At 39.6% G+C, this 22,392-nt stretch overlaps 1 protein-coding gene across 7 annotated transcripts in view; it reads left to right on the top strand.

Annotated features, from left to right (window-relative positions):
- The window catches only part of ncam1a (neural cell adhesion molecule 1a), a 489,661-nt gene that overhangs the window by 426,583 nt on the left and 40,686 nt on the right, over nt 1–22,392 (top strand). For all 7 annotated transcript variants that reach the window (XM_048615409.1, XM_048615408.1, XM_048615406.1 and 4 more), the window contains one exon: nt 6,291–6,471. In XM_048615409.1, coding sequence (XP_048471366.1) covers nt 6,291–6,471 — 181 coding nt within the window. The remainder of the gene's footprint in view (nt 1–6,290; nt 6,472–22,392) is intronic.

The following is a 22,392-nucleotide window of genomic DNA, read 5'->3' as shown; positions in this document are numbered from 1 at the left end:
AGACCCTAAACACTGCATCACTTAGTTGACCTCTTGCCAAATTGCACCCTGGAACCCACTCCTCCTAGCAACCAATCCCTTACTCGTGACATCCTATTTACCTGGCACCCTACCTCCCAGCCAATCTGACATACTAGCCTCCCAGCACCCTAACATCACACGTAACCCTTTGACAGAAGTTGGCAAAGTGGGCTGTTGACACCTTTAAATTAGAGAATACAGTAGCTGACTGCTGTGAAAGGAGGCATTGGTTTACCTTCTGACAGTTCTGCGCAACCAAAGACCTGTCAGAATGGAGGTACAACTTTGCATTTCTGAAGGAGCCCTAATCAGAATCTCCTCACAAAATCCAGCCAATGATTCCTTTGTGTATTCCAAGTGTAACTCCATTATCTTTCTAAGGTGAATAGTTTTTGGGTAACCTTTCATCTCCCAGTGTGTGAATGTATCACACAATTACATTGAAAATGTGAATTTCTTAATGCTGATTTAGTTATCTGGTTTTGCTTTGATTTCTTTGATGAAATGGTAATTACAGTGTAACTGTTTTGTGTATTCCATATGAATTGACCTCAACCTATGATCAGGAGATCAAAGCAGCTATTTTAGGTCAGCATTTGCTCTTTATCACTATAGTCCATGAAGATCTAGGGCATTACATCAGATGATGAAATTCATTGTCGATATGCTGTGTTTATCATTCCTAATAAACTCCCCAAAATTAAGAACTAATATAAACACTATTTCACCTTTTTGTTTACAGTGAATGTTTCATTATCAGGTTACTGTAAGAGAAGAATACAAAATTTTGGCATGATAATACACACTTATTGTGCAATCACTCTTTCTCTGATGTTGAGGCCAAAATGTGCTTTGGGACTTGCAGTCACTTGTTGCTGGGCTGTGGATGGTTTCCAAGTCTTAACCCTTCTTTGGTCCATATACTGGATTCTGGGATTTTCAAAAACTTGATTTCTAGAAGGTTGATAGATGGTCATCTGAAGTTTGTTTCCTGTATAAACTTGCATCCTACACATAGGTCTCACAACTTTATGTCCACACAATTTAACTGGTTAAGGTTGGAAAGGTGGTTCAGTTCCTTTGAAATCTACACCCCACCCCAGATAAACTTCTGTTTATCTCTCCTGGTATGCCTTGGTGACCAGTGATATCTGCTGTAGAGTATGCTTCCTTCCCTTTACCCTCTGTTATGGTAATACGTTGTCGCCTAATCTATTTCACTTCCCTTAGAACATGATTGCCATTAGATAGTGGTTCAGCTTTTGCTGTTCTCTCCTGCATTTCTTCCACTCAGTGTGGCATCACCTTCACTTCTGCCCTGTCTGAGAACTCCCTTTTTAAAATTTTGCCATGAAGGTATCTACTAATCATACTTCTGTCTGCACTGTGATCTTTTGTCACCTTCCCAGGCTCTTTCTAGTCTTTTACAGCTGTTGGCCTTTTTAACAGCTGCATATTCTCTCCTGATCCTACTAAAACTTCAGTCCCGTCTTCAGCCCTGCTTAATTCAAATGACCGTTCTGAGCAAGCGAAAACCTTATGGGATTCACTGCCACCCAGACAGGTTCTGAGCTTTATTCAGTTTCCAATGTCTTTGCCATTTCCTGCTCATTTAATTCATGTGACCTGTCGAGCTACTCCAGCCCTCATGAATTCTGCCATCCCCTCTAAGGCTTGTGATCTTTCTCCCTCTCTGGCCTGTCTGCTACTTCCAATTGGCGTCTTTCAGCCTTTCCAATCCTTTTGCCTTGCCTTTTTCTGTTTGAGGAGTATATTTTGCTTCTAGATCATTCCCCAATAAAATAGCTATCGCTGACATTGTTAGCTTGATGTGGAGGTGCCAGTGTTGGGCTGTGCAAGACAAAGTCAGAAGTCACACGACACCAGGTTATAGTCCAACAGGTTTATTTGAGATCACAAGCTTTTGGAGCGCTGCTCCTTCATCAAGTGCATTGACGACTTGTTAGCTTAGAACTGCCCCCACCATTCCTGGATGTAGCCAGTTCACTTTCTCAATAAACTTTAACTAGTAGCACCTCTGTATCAGTTTCCCATGAGCCCTTTTATCAGCACATTAGGATTTATTTCGCTTTCAAGTTGGAAATCTTTTTCCCACTGACCATGTCCATGAGTACCGTTGCTGTGGACAATGTTGATTTCTCTCTCTGGCTATTTAAAACAGTGTTCATCATTATTCTGCACACGCTCTTGACAACTTACCTGGTTAACAGTCATGTCTGAACAGGCACTGACCATCCTAATGCTACAGTCACCTGCCTTGCAGCTTGAGTTTTGGGGATCTTTGCAACCAACAGTTTTCCTTTACGTGTCCTTGTTTGCCACAATGGAAGCATTTGAGGCAGCTTCCCATCTGTCTTCCATCCTTTGCTGTGATCGTGGATAGTTGTGTTTCCTCTGCCTGGCTTCACTCTTCTCTTCAGCTTGCCTGGGTGGTATTAACCTTGCCCTTATCACTCCCTGGGTTTGTGACAGCTTCTAGATCCCAGCTTTCCTGCGTTATGAGTTTTGATTTACCTCTCAATCCTCAGCCAGAATTGCTGTCTGCCTGGGTCCTGCTACTCTCTTCTTCTATATGGATCTGAAATTAAGAGTATAAACTTCTGGAGCATTACCTAAAATTGTTTTTCATAGGTGGCCTTGATATTAAATGCTTGTACTCATTGTCAAAAGTGAACTGCTAAGCCATTCAAATTCTACGTCTGGTTATATTGTTTCTCAAAGGTCTGATATTTTTCTCCTAAAAGCCTTTTGGCGCTAACTCTTGCACATTTGAAGAAGTCCCTTTCGCTGTCTTGCAGTTAATGGCATACTCCACAGGAAAAGAGAGTAAACTTTGTGAACCTTCCCTGGAAGCACTCATAACTGCTATGCCAGTATTCACAGGAAATAAAGATGGCGTCTGCCTCTTCCTCATCAAAATTGAGTTTTAAATTGTCAAATCTTAATATTTCAGCTGTCAGTTCTGAGTTGGATGTGGTTTCCTCACCAAAGCTGATTTCGGTTTCCCTTCTCAGCTCAAGTTCCTTCCCTTTTTCGGAATTCTGTTTCTTCTTTTCTTTCCAGCTTCTCTATCTCTCCACTTCCCTGCCTTCCCCTCTCACTTTCTCCCCCGTCATGCCTCTCTTCTGTTTTCGTGGAGCTTTTATCAATGCAACCGTGAATTAAACACAAGATGCAAATTTATGGACACTGACTTATTTGTCTTGTTTCTCTGTCTTTGTCTTTGAATGGAATGGTAATTTCAGTGCAGCCAGTTCATGTACTTTTTTCTGTTTCATCTACTTTGTTCTGTTTGGGTTGTTTGGACTTGGCTCAGTCTGTGGTCAGGTGATCGCAGCAGCCATTTTAGGTTAGTATCTATCCTCTTTAAGAATCATTACATCATTAAGATCTCCTGTTAAAGGCAGATGATGGAAGTTGAGTATAGTTGGATCAAGTTTAGGATGATTGTAACCATAAAACCATAAGATATAGGAACAGATGTTGGCCATTCAGCCCACTGAGTCTGCTTTGCCATTCAGTGAGATTGTAGTTGATCTGATAATCCTTGCCTCCACTTTCCTGTTTTATCTCCATAATCCTTGATTCCCTTACTGATTAGAAATCTCAGCCTGGAGTATATTTAATAGCCCAGCCTCAATTGCCATGTGCAGTAAAGAATTCCACAGATTCGCAATCTTTCTCCTCTCTGTCTTACCTTGGCAACTCCTTACTCTGAGATTACATCTTTGGCCCTAGCCTTTGCCATAATCTCTCTGCATTTACCCTGTTAAGCTTTTGAATCTTGTGTTTCTATAAATCCTCCTTTCAGCCCAATCTACTCGAGCAAAAGCAGAAGTTGCTGGAAGTATATTTTGCTTCTAGATCATTCCCCAATAAAATAGCTATCGCTGACATTGTTAGCTTGATGTGGGGATGCCAGTGTTGGACTGGGCAAGACAAAGTCAGAAGTCACAATGACACCAGGTTATAGTTCAACAGGTTTATTTGAGATCACAAGCTTTCGTCAGGTCCTCCTCAGAAGGTCTGGCAGCATCCGTGAAGAAAAATCAGAGTTAATGTTTCGGGTCCAGTGACCCTTCCTCAGAACAATCTACTGAACCTCTCCTTGAAAGAAAATTCCTCCATACCCAGGATCAACCTAGTGAACCTTCTCTGTGCTGCTTCCAATACAGATATATATCTGCCCTTCGATAAGGGACCAAAAGGATGCACAGTAATCCACCACTGAATAGTGCCGTGATAGTTTTAGCAAGATCTCCTAATTTTAAACTCCATTCCCTTTGAAATGAAGCCGAATATTCCATTTGCCTTCTCTATTACCTGGTGAACTTGTATGTTAACTTTTTGTGATTCGTGTACGAGCAACCCCCAAATCACTGTGCTTCAGCATTTTCAGTCTTCTCCCAGTTAAATAATGAACAACTCTCAATTCTTCCTGCCAAAGTGTATAAACTCATGTTTTATCACACTACATTCAAGGTTTGGTCCACACATGTAACATTGTCTGTATCCCTCTATAGAGTCCTGGTGACAACCTCACTACTTCTCATCTATTTCTGTCATCTGCAGGTTTGGTGATAGTACATTCATTTCCAACTTTCAAGCCATTAATATATATTCAGATAACTGTGGCTGCATCACTGTTCACTGACCAATGTGTGATTGGTCCAGAAACAGAGTGTTGAATGGTGACCTCCTGTATTTGAGTTTCTATCAGCCTGTATGGAAAATGCTTATTCCTCCTTCCCAAGACTGTAACCAATTGAAACACAACGTCCTGATTATTCTGTTGTGATGCTGGATCACCGTCTCTTCCAGCACTTTGAAAGCTTGAGCTGTTAGTATATCTGTCTAACTTTTATTGTTTAATGTCATAGAAATCTAGAGTATCTCAGTGTAGAAGAGGGTCACTCAACTCCTTGAGTCTGTTCAGTTATCTCCACTTGCCAGTTCCTGCATTTCTGGTAAATCTTTTTGGCACTGTCTCCAAATCCTTCCTATAGTATGGCGCCCAGAACTGCACACACTAATCCAGATTTGGCCTAAGCAAAGTCTTATACAACTGCAACATGACTTGCCAACTTCTTTGTTCAATGCCCTTTTGAATTTCTACGATCTTAAGTGACTTAGTGAATCTACTTTGACAAATGGACAATTCATGGACCCAATTCATTGTATTCACAAAAAAAAATTGTGATATTGAAACTGGCATTCAAGGTACTTCGGTTTTATCTGCTTTTTGTTTTCAGTTTATTCCATTATTTTCACAAAGATAGGAAAACTTTCACAGTAGCTGAGACAGTTAGTCGTTTCTTATAGGAACAAAGCCCTGTCCTTGGGTATACTGCCACTGAATGTTAGCGAAATAGTACGATGTGACTTAACCATATAAAAGCAGAAGCTAATATTTGCATCTTAAGTTATGTGTGCCAACTTGGCGCTGCAATTTGCGTGATTTCACCAAATGTTACAATTCTTCACTTTTGAAGACGAAAGTTTGGGAACTCCATAGGCCCAACTACCCTCAGTATGCATTATTAGGAACCCTGTTGCCAGTTTCTCCATGCCTTTCTGATAGATACTTCTTATGTTGAATTTGAACAAGTGAAAATGTACTTTATTTTTCCTGGAGTTGTCTTATATTCTTTTGAATAAGTTCAAGTTTCGCACACCAGTGTCCACCCTTTCTTTCGCAAAGTGACACCTTCATTTTATTCAAAACAACAAAAAAAAATTCAGACCTGGAAATCTAAAATAAAATCAGAAAATACTGGGGGGCAAAAAGAAATCAGTACATCTGGAAGCAGCAGTGAAAAGAGAAACAAAGTTACTTTGAGTCTGATATGACTTATTCAGAATTTCCATTTTAGTTTTGCCCTGTTGTACTTGTGAGAAACTCAGGATCTCAATGCTACCACTTGCATCCAAAAAGTAAAGTGGAAAAGCCCAGAATTTAATGGCTAATCCCCTGACAAAGGAGCAGGTGAATAGCATCTCTGGGCTTCAAACTTGCAGTGACTCCATTTCTGGACGTTGCTGTTGAATCTGTGTATCATTTATCTCTGCTTCAAAATCAAAAGTGAGAAAGTCAATCATTGGCAGCCTTTACATTTTCTGAAACTTATTAAAAGTCAGGCATAACACAGCACAGTGGCACATTGCTTTAACTAGTGTACATTTATCTGCACAAATCTGTTAGATTGATGCTCTGTTAGTGCTTTGCTCACTAATGGTCTATTTTGCAGAAACATCACTCGGACTGGAAACCTGAGATGCGATTACCATCTGACAGTGAATATGTTATTCTCGCAAACCTGGAATGGAACTCTGAGTATGAAGTTTATGTTGTTGCTGAGAACCAGCAAGGCAAGTCAGAAGCTGGTTCCGTCTCCTTCTGGACCTCGATAGAACCCACTGTCATTCCAGGTACAATTTCTGGCTGCTTTCAAATATTATTTGCATTAAATCTTGCAAAGACGCTGCATCCCCAAATCTAGTCATGCTTGTAAAATTGAATACTGCTTTATATGGTATTCATCTGTCTGTGATGTATTGATTTCATTTATTCCTTTCATGGAAAAATTTGTACTAGTTAGTACTTCTCTGCATATTTAAAAATGAATACAGTTCATTTTCCGATCATATTTTTCCACCACCAGACTTGTATCCAGCAAGAAATGTTGGCGTGCAAAGCAGTAATCATGGGTACAGCCATTAACACAAAATGAAATTGGAATCTTACATTGGAACAGGGCATAAGAACTGTTCAGTGAGGGGAAAATTGCAGCAAGCAGTAATACTGCAACACATTGACAATCATGCTTTCTTGAGCAGGTTAATAGTTATCTAACTGAACGAGTTGAATCTTCTGCTGTCCAGTGTAACACGTTTGCTGGTCGGTGGAGGGTGAGTTAGCATTTGTTCAGGCAGGAGGATAGCAAGTAGGATCCTTCCTGTAGATGCCATCTTCCATCCTGATAAAGTCCAGGGTAGGGAGACCCATTGACAGCTTTAAGGACCTCCTCCTGCCACCACTAGTATTAATCCAACAATGGGTGGGATGTATTTGCTTTCTCCAATGGAGGTTGGAGGAGAGAGGGAGCAGTTGTTCATTGGCACTCCCTGCCTAATCAAGGGACCCAACACCACGAAAGGGAAGCTTGCTGAGAGCACCCCTTCTCTCACCCCCCCCACACCAGTACTACCAATTCCCTTCCACCATGACTCAGCTGTGGCCAGAGATTGAACAATGATCCTTGGCCTTGCCTGGGTGTTGTATGGCAGTAACTACTGTCTGCTCAATGCTACTGCCACTCAGTAGAGACCCACAGTTCATTCTGTCATCTGAACATTGATCCTGCGGGGAATGCCTACTGTTGGCCTGACAAGGGCCTATTTGTGACACAAGGTGTAGTGGTAGATGTTCCTGGAAAGAAGCATCACAAGGACCTGTGTCCGCTTGCCAGCCAGATATTTCCGACATCGTCACAAGGTTCTGCCCCACAGTTTTGTACACCTTGTGTGAATCACATCTGAATTTTAGCAGCCAAAGTCACCAGTTGTTTGGTCCAAGACCTGCAGTTCTAGCAAGACAATTTTCTCAAGTTCTTATTATAACTGCCAGCTCCCTGACTGAAAGCTGTAAAAAAAAAAGAATCTTCTGAAGTGATCGAGCATTGCTAATACCTACCGTAGTAGCAGCAAAGCAGTAATTTTGAGAAGGCTGAACTGTTATTACAAGCAGTAATGTCAAAAGAATGACCCAAGGAAAAAATAAGCCCGCACAGATTTGAAGATAATGTTGATTTAAAAACTTACAAGATCCAAGATTTTTTTCCAAAGCTCAAATTTTGAAATCTGTCATCACTTTATGCTGTTATGAGCATAATTTTGTTTTCCAAATTTCCATCAGTGATAGTAACTGTCGTAATTACTTTGTGAAATTTAATTGCAGTGACAACCAGGTTTTAGTGATGTGGTTTCCTTGGTCTCTCTGAGCGCTAGTTTACTGATGTTAATCAGCTGAATTGAATCTGGCTGACATGCAACCTCTCTCTATCCATGACAAGTTTTATATTTCAACAATCCTTATAGTGGTTACTGATTCTTGATGCCACCCAAGGTTATTAATGTAACTTCAGTGGCAATTATACTGTTTCAATACTGGAAGGCTGCCAAAGCTGTGTCCAACTGATAATACATTTCAAAAATGAACATTGTGGTGTGATTGGTTTTGGAGCAGAAAACAGCAATTTATACCTCATGCTCCAGTTAGTTTGCAGAGGCTCCTGATTTCAATATAGAACCTGTCTGAATGTTTATTTCTGCAAGTAGTAAAGGTTACAGTTTCATCACAGGTTATTGGCTGTAGGCCCTTGAGTTTCTTGCTATTTTATCTATTCTTGCTGTTTATTTGCCCAATCATACCAGTTGTCTGTGAATCAGAACACAGGATTTTCATTGACCAAGTTAGACCAAAGAGAATTTTATTATCAATTTTTATGATCTTAGCAATTTATAGTACACCAATCTGAGTGAATGCAAGATTTCCTAAAGATATAAAGGACGATATTTTCCTCTTTATTGAACTTTTTTTAAATTATAGGCATTTTTTTGTTGCTGTAGTTTAACTCCTATGGAAGTCTTTTAATGATGAACCTGACAAAATTGTTCGAAAATTAGTACATAGAGCTGAGTGAGTTCTATAAAGAAAGGTCAGGTTTTTTTTTGTATTTGACTGGAATTTAAAGGAACCACGTTGTGATAAATAATATTCAAAATGAATATTTTGAAAAGAAAGCCTTTTTCCCAAAGGGAAAGTTTAAGAACTCTGTTTTAGGACATCATGAAACGTTTTAATATACTTTACTAGCTGTGTAGCCCTTATTTCAAATTCAGTAAAATTTGATAAATGCAATATGTAACGCAATTCCAAAATGCTTGACAATCTCATGTCATAGGTTTGTTTGCCATGAAAGATAATGGAAGCCTCCCAGCAGCATCTGTGTAATAGATTAATTGCAGTCAAAATTATTTTTTCTTGCTAAACAATGAGCATTATGCAAAGAGGTGGCCCTTTGTGTCTCAGGTTTAGTGTCCCTGGAATGTTTTGCATTCTGCCTGGCTGGTTTTCTTCATTCATGGAAGCAGCTTTAGTAATAATTGGATAAATATTGAAGTGAAAGTATGTTCAGGGTAGTGCAGCAAGAGGAATGGAGTGGGATTAATGTGATAACTCTTTAAAAGAGCTGCGTGGAGGTATTAGTGTTGGACTGGGTGGACAATGTCAGAAGTCACAGGTCACCAGATTGTAATCCAACAGGTCTGTTTGAAATCACAAGCTTTCAAAGCGCTGCTCCTTCATCAGGTGAAGTCCACACTTCACCTGAAGAAGGAGCAATGCTTCAAAATCTTGTGATTTCAAATAAACCAGTTGGAGTAGAACCTGGTGTCATGTGACTTCTGACTTTAACGAACTGGCCAAAACATCATGGAATGAATGGCCCCCTTCAGTACTATGTCATTCTATGATGAAGTTTTATATATACAACAAAATGTTTCTCCATTTTGATTTGTAATTTATTAATTATGTTAACAATTAATAGTTAATACTTTATATGCAATAAGAGGAAAATATAGTCCTGAATGTGTAGATGTAAGCTTTCTCAGCTTTCAACTAAATACTATTCGTCTTGAAATATTACTCTAAAGTACAGCTTCCTTATTTCTTTGACCATGTCAATGAAAGCACTGTACTGACTCACTTCATTAGTGGTACAATAACTGATTAATTGGGCTTTTGAATATTTTAGATGTTCTGTGGATGGATTCTAGGGTTTAGTGGTTAATGAGTTAACATATTACTGTTTTCTGGGGATGCAGCAGTGTGTGCTGCAATATGCATGACGAGGCTGACAATGTTACATCGAGTCTTACTGGCCTGTTACATCACTAAGGCAGTTACTTACACAGCAGCTTGGAGCATGGGCAGAGGAACTGCTTTTCCATGCCAATAGTTGCAAGCCATTTAACTGAATGCAGCTAACATATATGGCAGCAAAGTAAAACATAGCATTAATTTCAAATACTTTTTTACCAGCCTTATTCCAGCTTTATGTTTGTCTTTCATAGAAACTACTTACTGTTTCTTTTTGCTCAATTCTGTCCTTGCAACCCATTGTGTGATCATTTCCATTCTCTCAGCTTAGTTTGTATCCTTTAACCCTGTAACCATGAAATATGATCTTTGACCTTGTGTGCTCTGCTTACAATTAAGCATACTTACGTTGCGCAGATATTTCTCTAATCTGTTTTATTTCAAGTTAAAATTTACACATTATTTGTTTACCTTAAATTCTTAATTTGGCTTTATATTTATGATCTTTTTCTCTCTTTTTCTCTCTTATCCCACCCCTTTTTTCTTCCCTGTTCCCATCCTTTCTTCCACTTGCCTGTCATCATCCACATATGTTTCCATTACCCTACATTTTCTATGAACATCAAATGATTGGAATGGCTATTATATTATACAACTTTTTGCTGCCTTTGGATGGAAATACTTTGGCCCCAACAGCAACTTTGGGTGGTTCATCAATATCATACACTCTCTTCTCATTAATCTTCTCTGCAGTTCTAGTTGTTTTGTTGTCTTAGACCCTCAATGAAGGCATGCTGTTTGCTCCTCAAGACAGTTCAACACCTCATTTTACGCCTTTGCAGTTGCTTCAGATGTATTTGAACATTACTCAAAAAATTGTACCTGTTTTTCCAAAACAAATGAGCTGTTTAAACAAATTATCAATTTAAAATCAGTTGTCCATTGCCTAATTCTTTTCTATTTGTGCATGTACATTCAATTTTCAATTTATCTTAGCTACGATTGTCAATTTCTGCATTTCTTCTTTAGAAGACTATTTCTTTTGATCTGTAGTTACCTTCTTTTGTGAGGATCTGTCACTATCGCTTCATTCTATAGTTAGTTGTTCCACCCAATGTCTCTCACCCCTCCTTTTCCTCTTTCATTAAACACATCGTTACTATAGCCTGGCAGCTTGATGAATGGAACAATGGCTCAAAAGAATTAGCAACTGTTTGTGTGTAAACTGAAGTAAAACCGTGGTATAAATATTGTACATTGTGTATCTGGAACAGCTACAAAAAATTTCATACAAGTTATTGTCAATTTGAAGTTAAATTGAAAAAGAATTAAAATGTAAATAAGTTTTAAGAATCTATTTCCAAATTGATACCCTAGGCTTTTTTTTGCTGCATTTTGCCAATTGGTATTTTAGTGGTAATACAAACACATGCAATGAAAGCTGATCTTAAACACAGCTTGGTTAAACATGCTTAATTTCATTCAGCTATGCTGGTATGCAGCGTACCATGCATAAGAGACTCCTGAAAATGTATGTAGGTCATGGGTCTATATTTTCTTTTGAGTGCTTTCTTCATGTAAGCCATTTGTAAGCAAATTAATACAAGCTCTTAAGGTCTGATTGCAGTTTGGTAGAATTGCCTTAAATATAGATATTCTAATTTAATTATTTTTTACAGATGAGAAAAGTGCCCTAGATAACTAAGAAAACATAGAAGTGTAATGCTACAATTTCCTGGAGAGACAGACAATTGACTAAATTTTATTAATTAAAATAAGCAGTTAACAGAATTAATTTTAAGTACTTTTTTTTTCTGGTTCATAACATCTGTGTGTCACTACTGTTATGGTGAAGAATTAGATTTTCAGTTTCCCATAAAATACAAGTAAAGAATAAAGATAAATGTGATCTGTCTTTTTTTTGTTTAAATGTTGGAAATATAGACACGACAACCTCTAAAGCATACACTAATATGTTAGTGAACTTCTTCAGAACTGGAAAAAATGCAAGGTCTTCTAAAAACTGAACAAAGCTAAGGGAAAATTAAGAGATAGTAGGAACTGCCAATGCTAGAGAATCTGAGATAACAAAGTGTAAAGCTGGATGAACACAGCAGGCCCAGCAGCATCAGAGGAGCAGGAAGGCTGACGTTTCATGTCAGCTTTCCTGCTCCTCTGATGCTGCTTGGCCTGCTTTGTCCATTCAGCTCTACACCTTGTTATCTCTATATAAGGGAAAATTAAGTTTGTTTTTCCCTGAAATGTTCACTCTTTAGCTGCAGATAAACCTGCTCAGTAATTATATGTTGATAATTAACATTTACAGTAGAATGTCAAAGCAATATTTATTTGATAATGCATTAGGAATGTATCCATTTATTCATTGTTATCACTATGTACTGTATCTCTATGTTCACATTTACAGAGAATGTGACCAGTAATGTATTTTTTATTGATAAAAAGCTTTCCATCCTTGTATGTTTCCACAGAAATGCAACTGGTAAAATCTACAAAACTTTACTAAACATGGCAAACAAATAGACAGTAAGAGGCTCACGTGGTAGTTTGACATTCAATGCTGACCCATGCAACTATTTTTAAATGATACTTATTCTTACAAAACTACTTATTTCTATACTAATTTCTACGTAGCACCCAGTAAATTTAGCACAATGCGGAAACTAAAAGCTAGTGGAATCCCCATTGATTGCTATTGTTTGATTTGTTTGATAGGTTAGGATGAGACAGGGTATTTCAACACGGTGCTTTGAGCTCTGCCATTTTCCTCGTATTGTGAAAGAGGTGCACTTACTGAATTTAGCAATGGCATTATTTATAAATAATTCAGTCACTTTGCCACAGAAGCAGCCAATGTATTTGTGGTGAAATCTCATCTATTTGCTACATGTCAGCTATATCTAGTGCATATTCGGTTATTACTAGGCAAGAATTGTTACTAGTAACTAAACCTCTGTTGAGGAATGTCCATGCTCGAATGGAAAATAAATTTGCATTGACGTACAAAACCTTGCTAATATTTGTGCTCTGTTTCACACAAATTGATTAACTGCAAAGTGTTTCTTACGTATATTTTATTAATCCAGGGTATTAGATCCTTTACACACAAACATAAATGATGACTTCTTACCAAATCACTTTTTCTACATGGATTGGTTGGACCAAAGGGTCTGCTTCCATGCTGTTTGACTCTGAGTCTAAATACGTTTATTTGACTGTTGAAACATTTTTAGATTAGTCTTTCTCTGTCCTTTATTTCATCACCATGTGCTGTTATTGCAAAGTCTTCGTAGAAACTTGGGATGCAACTGTCATTGGTATTCCCAATTTCTCTGTGTGATATTTCAATGCGTTGAGCAACTCATTTAAAAGTGACAAATTGGCAATTATTTTTAATATTATATGCAAACAATGTCATGCATTTGTTATGTTTAGAAAAATTATGTTCCATATTTCATGAAAAGATTTGAAAAGATTCTTAGTTGGCACTCAGAGATAGCAAGAACTGCAGATGCTGGAGTCAGAGATAACGCAATGTGGAACTGAAGGAACACTACAGGCCAGGCAGCATCAGAGGAGCAGGAAAGTTTCAGGTCTGGACCCTTCTGCAGGGGAAAAAAAAAATTTTCAAGTGCTTATGTTCTGCTATTTTTCAGCATTCATAACTGGCAGCAGCATAATATGCACAGCCTTAAATTTTTAATTAAATATGGTTATAAAAAGAGGAATTTTCATCCTAACATGTGAGTATTGTTAAAATTGTACTAATCTTTCTAACTGTAAAGTTGTGTTAGCCTTAATTATCAATGAGACCTTTCTTGTGTTAACTTGGGGAAAGCTTTGAAATGTACTGCATCAGGTTCCTGCCAACAAGGTAATAGTTCTTAGAAATTTATTGCAACATAAAGTACGTACTTGACAAATGTTTCATATGTATACTTGCCAAATGCTTGAAGCTTTGAATTTATTTCAGTAATGACATGCCCACACAGTTAAATTTAGTTAGCCTCATGACATTTTCATACGAAAAGAATGGAATTAGTTATTTTGTCTATCCTACTGTATAGTCCAGCTGTTAAAGTCAGTGGTTTTTTTTATGTTTAAAAACTGACCCTCTTGACTAGAATTTAGGGCTGAATTGCACCAGAAATCAGCTAAGTGTAGTCTTTGCAGAGGATTTCTCTTTGTAAGCACCAGCAAGTCAGACAGAAGGAAATTGGCACCCTGGTTTACCAACAGGGGGCTGGAGATCCAGGTGGATGGACTGCTGTGTCTCGTGGCTGTTTCTCTACTCGCCAATCCATGAACTCCTCACCATAGTCTCAAAGTTGAGGCTGGGCAGGAAGCAGCTGTTAAACTGAGGGTCTCGATTGGGTTGAGAGTAGACAGTCCACCCCAAACCTCACTTGGCTTCCCCCATCTTTTAGATTGCATCGCTGGTAAAATTCCCTACAGACAGCTTGAAGTCAGGTGGATAGGCAGGGAAGACACCCAGGGCTCTCCTCTCCTGCAAAGCCACGGGATAGCTCGTGGAAAATTCTGCCCAAAACGCCACGGTCTCCGATTAAGAAGTTTTGACAGTGACGCAAAGAAATTTCATAGCTCAAAGGAATCGTTGGAATTATCTACTCATAGGGCAGTGGATGCTCAGGTGTGGAGTGTATTCAAGACAATTGTCCATCGATATTTGAGTACTGATGGAAATCACAAAATTATGGCTGTGCAGAAGGAGGCTTTTCAGCCCATCAGGGCTGCTCTAGTTCTCTGTGCACTTTTTGTAGTGCCAAACCCCTGTCTTTTCCCTTCGCTTGTATTTAAATAGTTATCTAATGCCATCTGGAATGTCTCAATTGAACGTGCCTCCATCACAAATCTAGGTAGTGCATTTCCAGATTCTCACTATTTTTCTCATTTTGCATTTGTTTCTTTTGCAAAACTCTTTGAGAATCGGAGGGTGCAGTCATAATATTTTTATGAGCAGGAGCAGTTTATTCCTGTACAGATGGCTCATGATTTTGAAATCTCTATCAAGTTTTCCCTCAGGCTTCTGTCCAAAGAGAACAGTTCCAATCTCTCCAGTTTATGCTCATAACCAAACAACTGAAAGCATTCTCCTAAAACTCTTTTGCACACCCTAAAATTATTCTGAAAATGTGGTACCCAAAGCTGTACACAATACTCTAGCTGAGGTCTAATTCTTTTGAATTTTCTAAATCATTGCTCTTGTACTCTATGCCTTTATTAATGAAGCCTAAAATACATTTTTTATTCATCTTTAATAAATTATGAACAAATATACATCCAGTCTTTCTGCAGCTGCATACCCTTTAGAATAATAGTTTTTAGTTTATTCTGCCTGTCCATGTCCTTTGTATCAAAGTGTTTCATTTCTCACCTCTCTGCATTGAAGTTCATCTTCAACCGATTCACCCATTTCACTAACATATCTATGTCCTTTTCAAGTTCTGCACTTTCCTTGTCACAGTTTTATAATTTTCTTAAGGTCTGTGTCATTTGCAAATGTTGAAATAGCATCCTGCACACTAAATTCTAGAGCATTTATATTCGTCAGGAAAAGCAAAGATCTCAATACTGAACCCTGAAGAACTCGCAAAACCTTCTTCCAGCCTGATGATAATTGCTTTTTGTTTTCTGTGTGAAAGCCCATTTTATGTCCATATAGCTACAGTTCCTTTCATTCCTTGAGCTATAACCCCTCGCAAGTCTGCTGTGTGGCACTGTATCTGATTTCTTCTGGTTGTCCATCAATCCTCTCTGTTACCTCTTTGAAAAACTCCAGGTTAATTGGACGTAATTTTCCCTTAACAAATCCATGCTGACTTTTCTGAATTAACCAACGCTCAATGCATATGACAGTTCACTTTGTCCAAAATAATTGTTTCTAAAAGTTTTCTCACCACTGAAGTTAACTGAGAGGCCTGACAATTACAGACTAATCTTTACAAGCTTCTTTTAAACAAGGGCATCAAGTTTGTAGTTCTTCAATCCTCCTCAACCATCCCCAAATCTAGGGAATATTGAAAGATTATTGCCAGTGCCTGTTCAATTTCCATGCTCACTTCCTTCAACATCAATTTTTAAACCCTTCTAGTCACTGGGTTTTCTCTTCTTCACTGGTCCAGGAAAGATCTGCCATCGTAGGTAAAGACAGATAGCAGGTTTTCATTTAAAGCCTTAGCCATGCCTCTTGCCTCTATGTGTAAATCCTCAGAATACTTCTCCTTTTACCACACCTTCACTACTTTTGTGATTATTGAAGATATTGGAATTTCTCTTTATGTTAACTGCCAGCCTTTTTTTTTTAAATCCACCTTTGCTTCCCTTTTATTAGTCTCCCTTATTTCAGCTTTGTTCTCAGTTGTAGTCACTACCTGACACCAGTCTTAAACACTCTTTTTCTTCCTTAACTTAATTTCTATTTCTTTTGTCATCAGGGGATGAGTTGAGGGTAGTGCAAAATGGAATTAAGGTGGGACATCAATCATGATCTGGTTGAATGATGGTACAGACTCATTAACCGAATGACTCACTTCAGGTCCTTTTCCTTATTTTCTTATATAAGCTTTATTCAAATAATGAAAAATGATGAAATGGCACATGATGGTGCCAAACAATTATTAAAGTTACGTAGCAAATCTGTATATTTTGCTGACTTAAAGCTATAATTCATGACATTTAGGGGCAGGTTGGGAATGTGAAAAGGCTAAACCTGGAACCTTGGAACACACTGCAGTTGATCATGTGAATGAATCCGGAAAGATCACGGCTGGACAAGAGAATATGATTCAATAAGGAAGAACTATAACAATCATTCAATATCGCAGATTCCTCAAACACCATCCCTGGGTATGACAAGTCCCACCAATCAGACAAACTACCAATTGCATACTGTTAGGTGGGAGTTTTTCTGAGTTTTCAACAATGATTTAGAATCCCATGAAGCCTCCTCTTCAAGTCAAAGATGAACAGTGAAAGCTCTTGCTGATTCCGCCTATCACATTCTTTTAGCTGATGAATTATTAATGCTTTATGTTGAATATCACTTGGAAAAGTACCAGAGTAGTAAGAGACGAACACCCTCATTGTTGGTCTTCGGTGTCAATCAGTGATTCAATAGTGCTGCCACTCTCCAGACAGACATGCCTACTAGTTTGGACTTTGACAGATGCTGAATTAAAGAAGGTAAGGGAATAATCTACTGTATACTTGCTATTCTAGCTGTAGGTCACGGTACTGGGAGGGATGCCTGCCATATTGTCTTGTCATAAGATTTGAGGGCTCCCTCCATCATGTTGTGAGGCATTACTATCACATTAAGAAAGGTCTAAAATCTCAAATCTCGAGATCTATGAGGCATTTGGGCCATTCAAAGCTAGCACAGTTGTATTCTGTCATTGTCGATAATATCATGGACTGGCACATCCCTCACTCCTCAACCATCCACCTGGTGACCGACCCTTCTAGTGACCAATCCTCCTCTATTAAGGAATACAAAATTGCATGCAGGAAGCTCCACGAGATGTGCTTCAGTAGTAAGTTGACAATAAATTGTACATGAATAATAGTAGATCGTTATGCAACTCAGCCAAGTCGGATTCTCCAAGCATCCTCAGTGATGAAATTCAGCATGGCACAGGTGCATAAAGGACAAGGACAAAGTGTCAACAATCATCTTCACCCATTAATGGCAAGTAGCTAATCACTGTCACCCATGTCCTGACTATGCAGCATCACAGATGTTAGTCTTCAGTTATTTAATTCAGTTTGCATGATATGAAGCAACAGGTATGATATGAAGCACTGGATGCAACAAAAAAATTAAGCTCTGTATAAAGTTGAATCAGAGACAGTAGGAACTGCAGATGCTGGAGAATCCGAGACAACAAGGTGCAGGGCTGGATGAACACAGCAGGCCAAGCAGCATCATAGGAGCAGAGAGGCTTTTGCACATTGTCCCTGTGCCTGGTGTGGGTTTCCTCCAGGTGCTCCGGTTTCCTCCCGCAGTCCAAAGATGTGCAGGTTGCTCCTATGATGCTGCTTGGCCTGCTGTGTTCATCCAGCCCTGCACCTTGTTGTCTCTTAAGCTCTGTATAAAGTTCCATTTGTGGCTCTGATAAGTCTTTTTCTCCAGAACTAGCTGCACCCTTAGTTAATAATTGTACTACAGTTGCATCACTGCCTTTTACCCAAAAACGTAGGCAGTTTCCCAGGTATATCCTGTCCACAAAAATGAATGAAATCCAAGCCAGCCAATTACTACCCTGTCAGCCTGCTTTCAATCATCAGCAAAACGATGGAAGGATGGCCATCAAGGGGCACTTGCTTATCGATGCTGAGTTTGGATTCCTTTAGGGCCACTGATCTCCAGGTTGTATTACAGTCTTGGTCCAGACATGGACAAGGGGCTGAATTGCCAAGTGTGGTGAGATTTACTGCCCTTGATTTCAAAGCAGCATTCAACTGAGGGGCTCTGCCAAAAGTCATGGAAATGGGTAAAGAGTCTAGTGGCTGCACTTATGCCGAGCAGAAAGAAAGATAATACTTGCAGTTACAGGCCAAATCTTTCACCCCAGGACAGCACTGCAGGCATTCCCCTGGGCTGTGCCTTGGGTCCAACTGTATTCAGCTGCTTTGTGAATGACAAAGGACAATGAGGTGAAGTTGACCGACAATTGTACAGTGTTCAGATCTGTTCACGATTCCACAACTAATGAATTAGCCCATGCTTACATGTAGCAAGTCATAAACAATATCCAGTTCAGAGCCAAAAAAGCACTAAATGCTTACCATCTTTTTATAAAAGAGTGTTAAATCACCTCCTCTCAACATTCAATGGTGCCATTATTATTCAATCCATTAACATCCTGGGAGTCACCATTGATCAGACACCCTGTACTGCAGCTACAGAACTGCTGTGGCTATGAAAGAAGGTCCTAGACTGGGTATTCTACAGTGACCCACCTGCTGGAGGCTGTTATGTCTACAGCTGATGTTCTGCAACTTGTTAGGATTTCAAAAGTTTTACCCCAAATTGTTAAGCGCCCTGGGGAGGACACATCCCTCCCTTTATTCACCTGCTCCCTCAGTTGGTTGCCACAAGGTTAATTTAAAAACTGATCACTTCTCTTGTGGATACCTTTCCGCTAGACCCAGATGAACTTTGGAGCCAATTTAACTAGTCTTCCTTAAACTAACAAGTATGAGTTTATTATTTGTTAAACATGAGAAGAAGCAGTAATGCAAAACAAACAGACACATAGACACAACATGTACGTTTATGGATAAGTCTCTGAGTTGTTTGCGAAGAGCTGATAATTGAACATTGAGGCCGAAGCAGTGGAGATTACCTGAAATGTTGACATTGACAGTTGAGCAGTCGGGTTCTTCATTTTCCAAATTGGTTGAGGTTCTGCAGCTCTTATTCATTTTTAATATGGTTGAATTCCACATTCAGGTTCAGAGAGCTTTTTTTATTGGCTGTTTCCTTTTGACTGATTGCTAGCTGGCTGACTTATGCCACCCAGAGTGAAAGTGTCCTTTTACCTACAATACAGGGATGACTAGGGGAGAGTCCTTCAAACGTGACCTTCACAGCGACTTAACACTTGAATCCAGGCTGGTACACATGAGAGCAGTCAGTCTCCCAGGCACATTTGTAAGTCTCCCTCTTAAACAGCCACCTAATTTGCAACTGCAATTGTGCTTGATTCTATTAGACCGCTTTTTGGAAAAAAAAGTCTAAATTACAAGTTAAAAATATCTATAGTGCTTAGACCTAGGTGAGACTGTGGTATAGTGGTAATATGACACGACTAGTAATCTGGGGACATGGGTTCAAATCCCACTACAGCAGCTGGTAAAATGTAAACTTAACAGAAGGCTGGATTGAAAAGTTAGCTTTAGTAATCATGACCATGAACCTACCGTTGATTTTTGTAAAAAGTCGTAGAGGTGTGCTGCATGGAAACAGACCTTTCGGTCCAACCCATCCATGCCGATCAGATATCCTAAATTAGTCTAGTTCCATTTCCCAGCATTTGGCCCATATCCCTCTAAACCCTTCCTACTTGTGTACCCATCCAGATGTCTTTTAAATGTTGTAATTGTATCAGCCTCCACCATCACCTCTGACAGCTTGCTTCATACACGCACCACCCTCTGCATAAAAAAGCTGCCCCTTGGCTCCCTTTTAAATCTTTCCCCTCACACCTTAAAAGAAGAACAGAGAAGTACAGCAAAGGAACAGGCCCTTTGGCCTTCCAAGCCTGTGCCAATCATCATGCCCTGACAAAACTAAAAAACAAGCCTTCTACTCTTATTCGTTCCTTATGCCTCTATTCCCTCCCTATTCATGTAACCATCCAGACACCCCTTAAATGTTGCCAACGTGCCTGCTTCCACCACCTCTTCCAGCAGTGCATTCCAGGCTCCTGCCACTGTCTGCATGAAAAACATCCCTCGTATATCTCCCTTAAACTTTCCCCCTCTCATCTTGCCCCCTTGTAATTGAAACTTCAAACTTAGGAAAATGCCTTTGACTCGCCACCCTATCTAAGCCTCTCATCATTTTATAGACCTTTATCAGGTTTCCTCTAGTACTGTCTTACCAGTGAAAACAATCCTAGCCTTTTTAACCCTTCCTCATAGCCACTGCCCTCAAGACCAGGCAACATCCTGGTGAACCTTCTCTCTACTCTCTCCAAAGCTTCCACATCGTTCTGGTAGTTTGGCGACCAAAACTGCACACAATACTCCAAATGCGGCCTGACAAAGGTTTTATATAGCTGCAACATGTTTTGCCAGCTCTTGTACTCCATGCCCTGGCTGATGAAGGCAAGCATGCCATATGCCTTCTTAAGCACCTTGGCCACTTGTGTTGCCACTATTAGGGAACCGTGGACCTGCACACCCAGATCCATCTGTATGTTAATGTTCCTAAGGGTTCTGCCATTTACAGTATATGTCACACCTAAATTTGATCCTCCAGAATGCATCACCTCGCATTTGTCTAGATTAAAATCCACCTGCCATTTCTGTGCCCAAGTCACCAATCTATCTGTATCCTGTTGTATCCTTTCACAATCGTCAGCACTATCAGCTACTCCACCATTGTTTGTGTCTTCTGCAGAATTACTAATCAGACCACCTACATTTGCCTCCAGATCATTTATATATACTACAAACATCAGAGGACCCAAGACCAATCCCTGTGGAACACCACTAGTTACCATCTCCATTCTGAAAAACACCCTGCCACTGCTACCCTCTGTCGTCTGTGACCAAGCCAGTTTTGTGTCCATCTAGCCAGCCCACCCCGAATCCCATGTGATTTTAGTTTTTGTACCAATCTATCATGTGGGACTTTATCAAATGCCTTACTGAGGTCCATATAAACTACATCCACAGCCCTTTCCTCATCAATTCAATCAAGTTGGTGAAACATGACCTTCCCTGCACAAAACCATGCTGCCTATCACTAACTAGTTCATTTTCTTCCAAATGTGAGTATATCTTGTCCCTCAGTATCTTCTACAAGAGCTTCCCCACCACAGACATCAGGCACACTGGCCTATAACTTCCTGGATTATCCCTGCTTCCTTTCTTAAACAAGGAAACAATATTGGCTAATCTCCACTCCTCTAGAATCTCGTCTGTGTTCAAAGAGGATCTGCTAATGCCCCAGCTGTTTCTTCCCTTGCCTCTCACAGAAATCTGGGATAGATCCCATCTGGCCCTGGGAACTTATCTACCTTAATGCAATTTAGGATAACAAAACTTCCTCTTTCGATATATGACATTCTGTAGAATATTTACACACTCAGCCCTGGCCTCAACATCGTCATGTCCTTCTTGGTGAAGACTGATACAAAGTGCTGTTTAAGGATCTCTCCCACTTCCTGTGGCTCCACACGTAACTTTCCTCCTTTGTCCTTGAGTGGGCCTGCTCTTTCCCTTGCTACCCATTTTCTTCTATTATATGCATAAAAAGCCTTGGGATTCTTTTAACAAGCCTCGATGAATTACCTCAGTGCATGCTCTAGATCACACAAACTACAGCTGTGGTGGAGGTCAGGCTGAAGATCTTGCAGGCTACGAATTTCATAAACATTGCCATCTAGTTTTGGACTCCCCCACCCCAGGGAAAAGACCCTGTCTATTTACCCTATCCATGCCCCTCATGATTTTATAAACCTCTCTAAGCCCCTCAGCTTTCCATGCTCCAGGGAAAATAGCCCCAGACTGTTCATCCTCTCCATATAGATCAAACACTCCAACCCTGGCAACATCCTTGTAAATCTTTTCTGAACCCTCTCAAGTTTCACAACATCTTTCCTATAGCAGGGAGACCAGAATTAAACACAGTATTCCAAAAGTGGAACCAAAACAGAAGTTGCTGGAAAAGCTCAGCAGGCCTAGCAGCATCTGTGAAG

This window comes from Rhincodon typus, chromosome 32 (assembly GCF_021869965.1).
Source record: "Rhincodon typus isolate 14 chromosome 32, sRhiTyp1.1, whole genome shotgun sequence".
Classification (NCBI taxonomy): Eukaryota; Metazoa; Chordata; class Chondrichthyes; order Orectolobiformes; family Rhincodontidae; genus Rhincodon; species Rhincodon typus.
The sequence above is the reverse complement of the archived record's forward strand: the minus strand, read 5'-3'. Positions and strand labels throughout refer to the sequence as shown.